The sequence below is a fragment of the Chaetura pelagica genome, unplaced genomic scaffold (genome assembly GCF_000747805.2).
Source record: "Chaetura pelagica isolate M959 unplaced genomic scaffold, ChaPel_1.0 scaffold12, whole genome shotgun sequence".
Classification (NCBI taxonomy): domain Eukaryota; kingdom Metazoa; phylum Chordata; class Aves; order Apodiformes; family Apodidae; genus Chaetura; species Chaetura pelagica.
In genome coordinates, this window is record NW_009952801.1 from 3,608,513 (window position 1) to 3,620,833 (window position 12,321).

The window sequence follows — 12,321 nt, forward strand, 5'->3', positions numbered from 1 at the left end:
TGTTTGTTTTTTTCTCCCCCCCCCCCCCCCGAAAATGTGGACTCAAAACCCCAGTATGTTGGTGTTGAACTGTTCGGCTCATCAGCCTATATGCGCTGTTGGGTAGAAACTGGCTATATATTATGTTACAGAATGTCTGTATTTTGGATTAGAAAACTATAATAACTAGGAATATCCTGTTTTAAGCCTGTCAGGAAAAAAATATATATATTTGTCATTACTGGCAGATTCCAGTATAAAGCAACTTTTAATACTGAACTGTTTTATTTGTATTTTCATATAATTTGGATCACCTGTGTTCCTTTTCTGTTTTATACTTACTCATATGCTTGTTGATACTGTGGAAAAGAATGACAATGGCATGTAAATATTGTGGGTGGCTGCCATGCAATCTTACTGCACTGATCACTTGCCTTTCATTCCAGAGCTGATAAGTTTGTGACCAAGAGCAATTGATTTAAGGAGGCGGGGGGGGGAAGTGTACACTTGCATAGTGCTCTGTATAACTGGCGTGTAGGTGCATGTCCGAAGTATAAGTCTGGAAAGGGTATCTCACAAGAGAACAATAGCCCTGACTTAAAAAGTCCTGCAGTTTGGTTAAAGGTTACTTTGCATAACACACAAGTATATGAGTGGAAGGAAAATGAGTTCTTGATACTTTTTGAACAATAATTCTTGCTCTTTAGATAACTACCTGTAAAAGCCTTATTCGAATCTAACTTGTTTTTCTTTTTTGCAGTGACTTCTGTACTTTAGCATCTATCAAAGTGCATAACATAGTAGTGATGATGCAGTAAGTATGGAAATTTCATGTTTGTTGAAAACAACTTTAAAAGCCATGTAATTCAAATATGTAATTTTGGAGTTTGTGCATCATAGATAAACAAAATCAACTTGTGTTCTAGTTTAGTAGCTTCATAGTTCTTGAAACTGAGCTATGTCTTTTGACAGGTTCTGGTGGTGTAAAGACTCTTGAATAGGCTTAACTGTTATTATTGTATCTGCTCTGCAGTTGAGCTGTAGCCATGGAGCTGCTAAGGTCTCAAATACTTTGAAATCAGTTTGTGTATCAGCTACTGTTCAAAAACTGCTGAGGTCTTCTATGATCTTGAAGCAGTTACAGGCTTTAGTATTCTGCCAGAGCCGGCTTCCTGTGACTGATTGCATAAATAGCAGCATGGTGGGGTCTGTTTTGAGGGGGGAGGAGGGCAAGTGTAGACCAACCATGGCTGTAGCTTCTTTAAGCATTTGCTTTCTCCTCGCCAAGCAAGGTACTAGTGAGTAAACCACAGTTTTATCATCTTTTTTTAGAAAAAAAGTCTGTGCCAAATTAACTATTTCATGGAGAAAATACATACTGATAAACTAGTAGTATTTTAAACTTCATATAAAACTTATTTTGTGCTAAAACTTTAAAAGTAATGTTGAAACACTGATCCTTAGAATAGGCAAGTCTTTTACAAAACAAATATCTCTTCTGTTTTCTTTTTTTTAAGAGTGACAGTGACAACCTCTTACTTTGGCCACTCTGAGCAAATATCCCAGGAGAGATACCAGTATGTGGACTGTGGAGGAAACACAACCTACCAGCTGGGCCAGTCAGAATATTTAAATGTGCTTCAGCCTCCACAGTAAAAGGAGCTGTTGGTTAGTGTGAGTGACTGCTGGTGATGCTTGCGGAGACTGGTAGGACATGAATGGGAGAGTAAGTGCATGAGAAGCATAGTGAACATGGTGACGTGTTCGCTTGAGGTGCAAGGAGGGAAAAGGTGCAAAATGTATATAGATGCACTTGTTAAATGTTGTGTTTTCCCCTTCTGTTTGCTTTCTGTTACTGTAAGCACTTCTGTCAAGTTGTGTGGTGGGAGGGAGAGGGGGAATATCAGATTCTTGAACTGAATTGGGACCTTACCTTGCAGTGTGGTACATCGACTTAGAGTAACTGTGTTTATCTGTGTTTAGGTGAAATGTGTCACTAATGAGCATTTTAGAGAAAAATAATGCACATAAAATTTAAGTTGATATTTCAGTTCTTGATATTTTACTATTGAAACTGACAGTATTACTACTCAAGTAGCAAGATTACTTTGAAGTATCTGGGTGTGAAACTTCTACTAGTAACCCAGTGGCAATAGTTCTTTATTTTGGGATTCTACTTTTCATTTGCTATACATGATTAGAGGTGACTTGCAGTCTGTGAAAGCCAGGAAAGCTCCCTTGGATGACACTATACTTGAATGTGCAACTCCTAGAACCTGGCATCTTTTCATATTCCCTCCTGCTGCCTCTGGGATGTTATAAGGAGAATGTATGTTGTTAGATTTAAAGTTGGATTTAAAAACAAACAAAAAAACACCCTCCAGAATCATTACTGACAAAGAAAAAGTTCAAGACTAGAAAATGAATGGGTAAAGACTTTGACAGCATCTTTCTATTTTGTTTTTAGTAAACTTTTGAGTACAGCTATTAAATCAAGATTGTACAGTTGGAACTAGATGGGAGGGCATGGGTTTTGGCGGCTTGCAGCTTGATAGAAATTTTCATCACTTTTATTGTTTTAACATGCTGTATATCTAAGCTACTTGTGTTAATGTGTTGAGGTGTGTATATTTAGTGCACAGGCTCAGTAAGCAATGCAGTAGTTACATGAATCTGCAGAGCACTCACAGTTCACGTTAAGGTTAGGTAAGGCAGAATAAAACAAATCTTTATGTAAGATGTAATGAGACTGACTTATAACAAAGCTATGGATTAATTTCATTACTATAGTTTGCACAGTGAGAAAATTTGGGTTTATCATCAAACATGGTGTTTGTAAATTGTGGGTCCAAAGTTGCTTGACTTCTAAAGGCTGACTGTTCTAAGAGTTTGGTACAAAACTTTTTAATAACCTGATCAGGATTCTTTTATTTCTGGATTAGATAAGATGCTGCTGTAAGAAGGTACTATTGAGACTGCTGCATTGTAATGAATAATGTGTTTTAAAATAGATATTGCGGGTTTTATGCTGCCCACCTCCTGGAAATAAGCTATATAAAATTAATTAGCAATAAACACTATGGAAAAAGGCTGCTAAGTAATTTCTTGCCATTAACAATCTCTTATTCTCCAGTATTTCAGTGAAATTACATGACTATTTTACTCTTTTCTTTCTCAGCTTTTCTGAGATGGACCTAATTGGGTGTGGTGGGGAAAGAATATCGATCATGTAGAACTGATTTAAAAGAAATTAACCAAACAAAAAACCCTCCTCTGTTTGAATTGCTATAAGCACTTACTCTGAATGTCTATGAAAATTTTGGAACCTAAACTGTCAGTTTTGTGTAGTTGTTAAGATAAAGATGTCACACTTCCTAGAGTGTAGAAGAAGCTCAGTCCTGTGACTGATAAAATGCATGCACAAGCTTGTTTGATAGTCTGAAAAGATACAAGTGGTAACTGAAGACAGGATAGTGGGGAACTGGATAGACGCAGAGAGTGAAGTCTTCTGTGTTATCTGTTGTGTCAGGATTGTTCATATTGAAGAGTGGGGAGAGAATTCTGGTTTAAATCATGTCAGATCTGAAGTCAGCCACCAAGTGATACGGGTTTTTTCTTCTAGGCTTAAGTATTTACACCTAGATAGTTGGGTTTGTTTGTTTGAGGTTTGTTTTCTTTTTTTAGAGTTAAAAAAGAAAACAGCCTTAGGCAGATAATTATATCAATTTAAAACTTTTTTTCTTCAAAGGATAAAAGGGGATCTAAAATAACTAGAATGGCACTATGATAAAATTGGTGACAGCAGTGAATGGTGCTTGAGCAAACATGGTGGGGGGAGATTACACTGCTACACAGTGATGAGACTCAAACTGACCTATGAAAGTTTGGCAGACATGCTGACAAGTTATACTTAAATCTGGATCTTGTGTTGCATGAAATGCTTGGTATTGGCCAACTTCAAATAAAGAACTGAGTGGAATTATTTTTTCCTTTTATCTGGTGGGAGGGGGAAGATACAACTCTTAATGTCTGTCACGAGGTATCTAATGGATATAAACGTTTTAACACCATTGATTTATAGTAGATTTAATGAATGACTAAGAGTTCCTATCTTAAAAAATAAAGGGTGGGGTAAAAATCCTATTGGTTAATCCTTAAGTCAGTTACAGGAGTAACAAAGGTTTAAGGTTCTGCATGTCTTTGCAAAACTGTCAGCATACTACTAATCAAACAAGGCAAGTATGTGAATGTAACTACTAGTATTAATATAACATCTGGTCAGATAAGCAGGTAAGCATCCATTTGATTACTTAACTTAGACTTGATTCTGTGGCTGAGTTTGGAAAAATGCTAAGGGAGCAAGGGAAGTCAGTATTAGCTTGTGTAACTTTGTAAACAAGCTATGAGAATAGATACAAGTGACAGACCTGTATTTATTGCACACTACTTTTTAATCTTTAATTTAAAATAAAAAAGACAAGCCTTTCCATTCACTGTAAATCAAGAAGTACAAATTCTCTCCAGAAAGTTGGCTTGAAGAATCAATTTTTTCTGGTTTGTTTTCCTCTGAGATGGTTTCTGAAGGACTTATGATTAATTTAAATTTTAACTTCCTCATAATTTTCAAATACAATAAAAAACATATGTACTGGCATAGTAGTGTTGTATTTTAAGGGATTTACTTCTAGTATAATTCTTGTCATGAGGACTCTGTAGCAATTTCTGTACCAAAACATGTTGCACTTTAAAATGGAAGCTCTGTTAGTTATTTCTTAAAACAGTGGTCCTGATGTTGCAGTGTAATGGCATAATTGGAAAACAAATTTAATGTATTCTGTATGGCAGTATTATAACTTAAGGTATATTAATGTGGGACATTTAAATGCATAAAAATGTTGGCTATTTAGCCATTCTGACCTGGAGAACAAAATTCTTTTAAAATATGATTTAAGAGTAATGAATGAATAAAGCCACCAAACCAACTCAAAGATCTTTAGATCAAATAACCATTCTGAGACACTTAAAGGGAAGTGCTCTTACTCAGTGATGTAGTACCTGACAAATACTGTGCAATTTGTGGTGTGGTGAAAAGTCTGTAGAAGCTAATCCATAATTCTACTCACATTAATATTTAGGGGATAGTTGCTTAATTCTTATCTTTTTGAAGTCAAGCGTAACTATCCTGCATGGTATAGCTTTGGCATTCTTAATGCACTTCTGATGTGTGCATGACCTTGAGATTATCATCATGGTGTCTATGTTTTGGAGCTTTATGTTGGCAGATTTAAGTACTTGCCTTAGTTGACTTTGCTCCAAATTGTTATTGAAGTTCTGCAAGTGAATTAATTTTTTCATAGTAGTACATTGCAAATGTGACTGGGCATTTCATAATGTGTTGTGTAAAGCTAACCCTTTAAGCACTGAATCTCTGAGGAACTGAACTGTTAAGGTCTTTAACCATCTGACCAAAATGTTGTGCCTTCACGATGGGAAGGATAGTGCTTGGAGTAGTACGCAAAGACTTCTAGATTCAGAAAATACTAAGAGAAAAAGTGTTATTTCTTATTCTGCAGTTAAGGCTTCCCTTTCTTCCCTCTCCCCCCTCTTTTTTTTTTTTTTGTGATGGTAATAGGATGTTTAGTTACGGTTTTGCTTTTCTTCCCACCCCCACATCTGTAGTGGCACATCTGTCTGTTCCCAGACAGCATCTTCTGAATTCAGTCCCAAGTTGTTTCAGAGTTGGGCAGCTATATGAAGCTTAACACCAGCTGGACCTGAGTTTGAAAGTTATGAGCTAAGTAAGTCAAGCGGTAATTCCTCTGAGAACTAAATTTTTTACTTGCCTATCTAACAGAATTCCACAACTCTGGCAATACTCCCAGGCTTGCTGGTACTTCTGGAAGGGGAGGATAAGTAATGTAAGTACGACCAATGTACTCCAGTAATGGACTATTGCAGCCAGAAAAATATTTGTTTGCCCTGATCATGGCCAAAAAAACCTAGATCGGTGTTTTGGCTTCAGGAAAGGAGAAATAAAACTCAAGCCAAAACACAGTTGAAAGGTTGAAAATGAAAATTTTAGTATGGCAAAAACATCCAGTGTTTGTCTGGAGAAGTCCCCTTCATATTTTACCTCTACCTGGGGAATTCTGGCCATTCCTAGAGAGGTAGTTTGGGGTAGGTTGTTCTACAGCTTTTGTCACTTAAGCCTGCTTTTCAGCCTGTCAGCAGGCCTGTTGAACAGGAACAGCTGTCTTCAAGGAGTCGGTACAATAAACAGTTGGCCTTGGCTCCTGCAGTATAGTGTGAGACTGTTTGATGGTAGCAACATAGTGATCCTCATGTTGTCCTTTTCCACTAACCATCATAAGGGTCTTACAGCCTGGATGCGTATGTCTTTTGGGTGCTGAAACTGCTTTTGCTTTGTATGGGCAAGAATATTTAGTGCCAGACATATAATGGTGCCTGAATAATTTTGGGTCTGACTGTCAGTGATTTAGTTCTTTTTTTTTTTGGTTTTAAGAAAGCAAATGTAACCACTGTTAACATCCACTGTACAGAGTGTGCATATAATAGCTTGAGATATCTATAGAAATACTAATGAGTGATAACTATTTTTGTAACTTAAGAATTGTAAACTGTTGTTCTTGTAACTGTGTAGCAAACAATCGATCAACTTAAGCATGATAAACACTAAGTGAAGGGGTCTGTGGGAATGAGTTGTAGGACACAAGCTGTCTTGATGTAAGTTAACTGGGGCAATGAATCTTGATATTTAGGGGTTCAAAATCTGGAGTTAGCTTCATTATTAATGTGGTTCTAGACAGGATTGTTTGACTCAAAGAATGATATTAAATTTTATATTAAAAAAGCTTGGGTCTTGTATCTCGTTTTTTAAACTGACTTAATATATTTCCTCCTTCCCCATCTCCCACAAGTTTTCCCCGTCTTCTCAGAAGCTTTCACATCTTTTCAATGGTATGATTTCAAGTTTTTGAACTATTGGCATTCCGTGATGTAAAAACTTTGCAATGTACTTTTTTTTTGCTACCGTGCTTTATATTAAGTCTATAATAAACTGGAATACCTGAAAGCTGAGCACTACATGTGAGCAAGTTACTCTTGTCTTACTGAACTACTAAAGCAACTGAGTTAAAAACCTATGCCCATACACTGCTCACCATAGTGGGGTGGTGGAGAGAATCAGAAGGGCAAAAGCAAGAAAGCACATAGGTCAAAATAAAGACAATTTAATAGGGGAACAAAGCTGTGTGCACAAGCCCCATTCCTGGAAGTATTCCAAGGCAAGTTGGATGGGGCTCTGAGCAACCTGATCTAGTGGGAGGTGACCCTGCTTGTGCAGGAGGGTTGTATCTAGATGATCTTTTAGGTCCCTTCCAACTCAAACCATTCTACAGTTCTGAGAAAATAAGGAATGTATTTGCTATCAACAGGCAGGTGTTTATAGTGGGAAGACAAAACACCATAACCCCAAATGCTGCTCCTTCCTACTCCTTTCCCTGAGTGATTATTACTGAGCACAAGCTCATGTGGAATATCCCCTTGGCCAGTTTGGGACATCTGTCCTGGCTGTGTTCCCTCCCAGCTTTTTGACCATTCCTAGCCTAGTCACTGCAGGATTGGACTATGTGGGTGGAAAAAAGAGGAGAAGGCAATGAAAAAGGAATTGTCCATGCTGTACCAGCATTGCTTAGCATTAACCAAAACAGTGGTGTGTTACCAGCACTGTTTTAGCCCTAGCCCCACACACTGCAGTATATGGGCTGCTATGAAGAAAATTAACTCATCCCAGCACAGCTATTTAGAAAGTTTGTTTTAAAGAACCATTATTGCCTAAAGGCTTTAATCCTTAAAGGCTGGACAGCAAAAAATCATGGCTCTATTTGAAGAATTCAGAATATTCATAGCATGTTCAGATGTTACAGGTAATCTGTTACAGATGTTCTGAAACACCTTAGTGGAGTTTTTAAGGTTTCTCCAGGAGAAAGCTACTGCATATTCTTGTTTGTTTCTGGTGTGATTTCTAATGGATAACTAATGGGGCTTAGAGTGTGGGGGTTTTTTAGGCCACTTTCTTTTAGCTTTTAGATATCTAAAAAAATCTAAGTTTTGATGGGAAAATTAGTGTTGCTTGCTATTTTCTTTCTTATATAATTATTTTTCCTTCCCAGAGTTGTTATAACTTGTCCAATAACCATTAAGAAGTATTTTACTATATATAAAAAAGAGCTTGAAGACCTGTGAAGAACTGCTTCTCTTGTTCTGCCTGTTTGGGAACAGGTAGGCAAGAGTCTGCCTTGAGCACTGAACAGTTTCATTTGATCTAGATACTTCAAGCTACGTGACTTGGATTCATCTTCTCTGTTTTCCATCTGGAGCAGATGGGGGAGTGCAAAGGTAAATTCCTACCAGGCAAATTTCAAATATCACCTTATCCATCTGGAAAAGGAATACGCTCACAGATGGGAATAGGTAAACAAATGTGAATTTAGTCAGGCATGAAGACCTGAAAAGTCACACCCAAAGTTGATTTATTTATTTTTTTTTAAATCTAACTACTCAAAGATCTAATGGCCTAGTTTCAAAGCCATAACGATGGAAACTTCTGAAAGATTTTGGAGACTTCCTGGCTGTCTGTAAGTTGCTTTCCTTTTACTTCTCATAATTTTACACAGCTTTCTGTGTAACATCACATACTTGGGCTATGCTATTGTGCTAATATGTTCACCTGAGAACTTTGGGTACACTTGTGATGAATGACACTAATTGCCTTCCAGTGTGAAGATGATGTCTATATGGCAACTTGAAGAATACCAAATCATACATGTAAATTTGCTGCAAGTGTCCTGATGTCAGATGGGGTAAAAAGATTGCTCTACATTTTTCTTTTTCTATGTTTCTTTCCCTCCCCCTCCCTTCTTCTCCAGAGATCCCTGCCTCATAAGCTTGAGAGCTGAGATGCCTCAGTTTTATTTCCTGTGTATGGGTAGCAGATGCCACACAATCTAATGAGCTGTCATGGGCACTATGCAGCTGACACAGCTCCATAATGGAGCTGTTTTTTCATAAGCCGGTGAATCACCTAATACAGTACAACTAGAACTTGATTAAGGAGTTGCAGCATCGCTGCAAAGTGACATGTCACCAACTACAGTTATAGGTATCTGAAAGGTAATGATGTATATCATTCTTGAGAGCTTTTCAGGAAGTAACACTTCTAGCAGCCCTAGTAACATAACCGAGGCTGAGAAGTTAACACATTTTGCCTTTGACTTTTCCTCTCACATACTGTAAGGCTGTAGCTCTGGTACTGGTCAGAGGAGTGAAATAAGAATTGCTGATAGATGGTAATATCTAGAAAAACAATAGGTAAAGACCTACTGATTGGTTTTCTTAAGTTTTGCAGGCTCATATACTACTGGAATACGTATTATTTCTTAAATGTTAGGTCTGTCTTAGGCAGTGTAGGTTTGGGCAGTGTTAGTGGCTGTCTGCATGGGGATCCATTTAAATGATTAGATACACCCACCATAAACTCATGACCAAGTTTTGCATTCAGTGTTGAAACACGACACAATCGGTGCGAATATTTCACTTTCCACCCTGACACTAAATTAGTGAACTTCTCTAAAATATGCAAAGAAATTTTAAAATAAGCTCTAGATTCCCAAAATATTGCTGCAGAATATAGATTCTAAAACTCATGCCATCTACAACCACTTCTGCTTGCTGCCAGTCCAGAAATGGGGCAGAGCTGGTATTTCTATGCTGCTTTTAACATGCCTGACTTCTGTATGAACGACTTAGGATGAGGAAAGGATCCTGGCTACTTTGACATCTTTGCCACACTGTAAAGTGTGAGAATACACCTTTTTGGTATTGATAAATATTCTCAGGGATCAGGACTAAAGTGTTGCCTTGTAGACTTTAGGAGGGCCAGCAGTGTTCATGGAGGGACCCAGCACATTTAAGCCACTCTGCTTTCTGGAAGCAAATTAAACTTGTGTAGACATACCTGGTGTCTTGCTCCTGCAGATGGCTACCAAGCTTGTCTTGGTTTGTTCTTACTGAAAATGTAAAGTAGGACAGAAGGAAGCTGAGACTTACAAGATTAGCACATGTTAATTTTTGTTGTGTGCTGGCAACTACACTTTTGATATGCTAATTCTTGAAAAATTCTATTTAAACTGAAAGCTGGGCTTCTCAAACATGGGAGGGATTCAATTCCCTGCTCAAAAGAGTGCTAGGAATGTTGAATGCAACTCAAGGTTACTTAGTAACCTTAATGGGACTCGCTAAACCCAGGGGAAGGAATATGCAGGGTTCTTTATTTAAAAAAATCAAGGATCTCCCTGCCCTACCACGATGCCCCTTAAGCACCCTCTCAAAAAAACCAACACAACCAAAACCAAAAAAACAACAAAACCACAAAAACCCTGAAGCAACACCACCATTATTGCCAACTTACTCGTAGCTATAACTGATTGCTAGCTGCAGTGCAGTCTGAGGCACCCTAGAGTCTATTCTGGTGCTGTTCAATCTGTTTTTTTGTAGATGAAAACTAATCTGCTGAGGTCAGTGTGCGCCACTGCCTTCCCTCAATAGATGGTGCCAGGAGTCTGCAGCATGTGCTGGTGGGAGAAGCCTCCTGACAGAAGTAGGTGTAGTTCAGGTGATGCTTGGGGAGTTGAAGAGTGATCCCTGAAGAGGGGAACCTGGTTAAAAGTGTTTCTGCGTCCTAGCCCTTCACCACCCACCTCACCCCAGCATTTAAATGCAACCAGAGGCAAAAATAACTTTCCAGAAAAGAGCAGAGCTGTCCTGGTTGAATTGTTCAGATGGAATTGAGTTTAATAAATCCAGTAGATTACTTTAATTCTGAATGTGTGAAATACTCCTATTCAGAGTTTTATTTTGGATTTTAAAATGTAAAAGACCTAAGCATGTATTAACTGAGTAGCAAGGCAAATGCTGAGTGTCAATGCTAAGGAGTCAAGTTCAATGAAGACCTTGAGCAACCCATTTGTGTGTGTGTGTGTAGCTACATAAGGCTTACCAAACTCAAAATCCAGCTTCCCTTTTTTTTCTCTTCTTGTGATGCCTCATAACCACTTTCTACTTTGATTTTCAAACTGAACTGGTTTGGGTTTTTTTTTAATCCATTATTTCCCAGTTGTGCTACATTCTGTCTTTGTTCTCTCTGTCTATGGCATACTAGGAGCAAGTCAATAGTACTGATGATGAACTTTTTCAGAAGACTGAAAAAACACTGCAGAGAAGTTTGCTGCCAAGATATGATGCTGTCTCATTCACACTCAGCTCACTGTCTTCCAAAACTCCAGGCCCTTTTTAGCACAGCTGTTTCTCAGCCACAAGGTGCTCATGCTGTCTTGTTGCAGGAGTTACTCTTTCCTAGGTGCAGTACTTTGCATTTCTTCTGTTCATATTTCATCACATCCTTTGGAAGCAACCCTCCAGCCTGTCCAGGTCACTATTAATGGTGATCTTCCACTTGAGTGTATCAGCTAGTCCCTCCCAGTTTGATGTCTTCTGCAAACTTGATGTGTACTTTGTCACCTTTAGTCACTGATACGATGGTTAAACAGGAGAGGTCCTAGTACAGACCCCTGGCCTCAGTGTGAGTACTACCCATTTGCCAATACCCTCTTAGCCCAATCATCCAGCTAGTTTTTCACCTGATTTAGCTGTCCACCTAGCCAGAGTAAAATGTTTTTGCTTAGATACAAGAATAGTGTGGGAGATGGTCTCAAAAGTCAAGCTAAAGCAGAGATGAAAGACATCTGCTGCTCTCCCTTCATCCCCAAATCCAGTCACAGAGGTCATATATTATAAATCTGCTTCAACCTCTCCCAGTCCAGCCCCACTTCTTTCCTAGAAGTGTCTTCCAGGAGGACTTGCTCTGATTTTCCCAATGAGGCTGACTGATACATAGTTCCTGGAATTATTTGCCTTTGCTGAAGGCGAGGGCAACATTTGCATTTCTCCATTTGTTTTGGGCCTCCCTGCATCTGCAGTTTTCAAAGTGGCCTTGCAAGGGCATCAGCCACTTCTCCCAGTACTCCTGCATGCAGGAATTCAGGGGGCTAGCCTGTGCCTTTGGAAGAGGGGCAAGGTGCCAAACACATAGGAAACCAAGCAGTGGGCTAAAGGCCTCAGGCAGAAGGGAAGCTTTCGTAGAAGCTCTACTACTGCCAAGTACAGTGTTTGAATTATATGATTATTAATTTAAAAATTTCTCTAGAAGAGACCAATGTAATATTTTAGATTCCTGTAAATCCAAATTAACTTTTATCCTGCTGA

At 38.5% G+C, this 12,321-nt stretch overlaps 1 protein-coding gene across 1 annotated transcript in view; it reads left to right on the forward strand.

Moving 5' to 3' along the window:
* Positions 1-2,127, forward strand: part of TMEM106B (transmembrane protein 106B) — an 8,738-nt gene extending 6,611 nt beyond the window's left edge. The window contains exons 6-7 of the mRNA XM_009994928.1: positions 740-793; positions 1,497-2,127. Coding sequence (XP_009993230.1) covers positions 740-793; positions 1,497-1,635 — 193 coding nt within the window. The 3' untranslated portion in view covers positions 1,636-2,127. The remainder of the gene's footprint in view (positions 1-739; positions 794-1,496) is intronic.
* Positions 2,128-12,321: the final 10,194 nt, after the last annotated feature.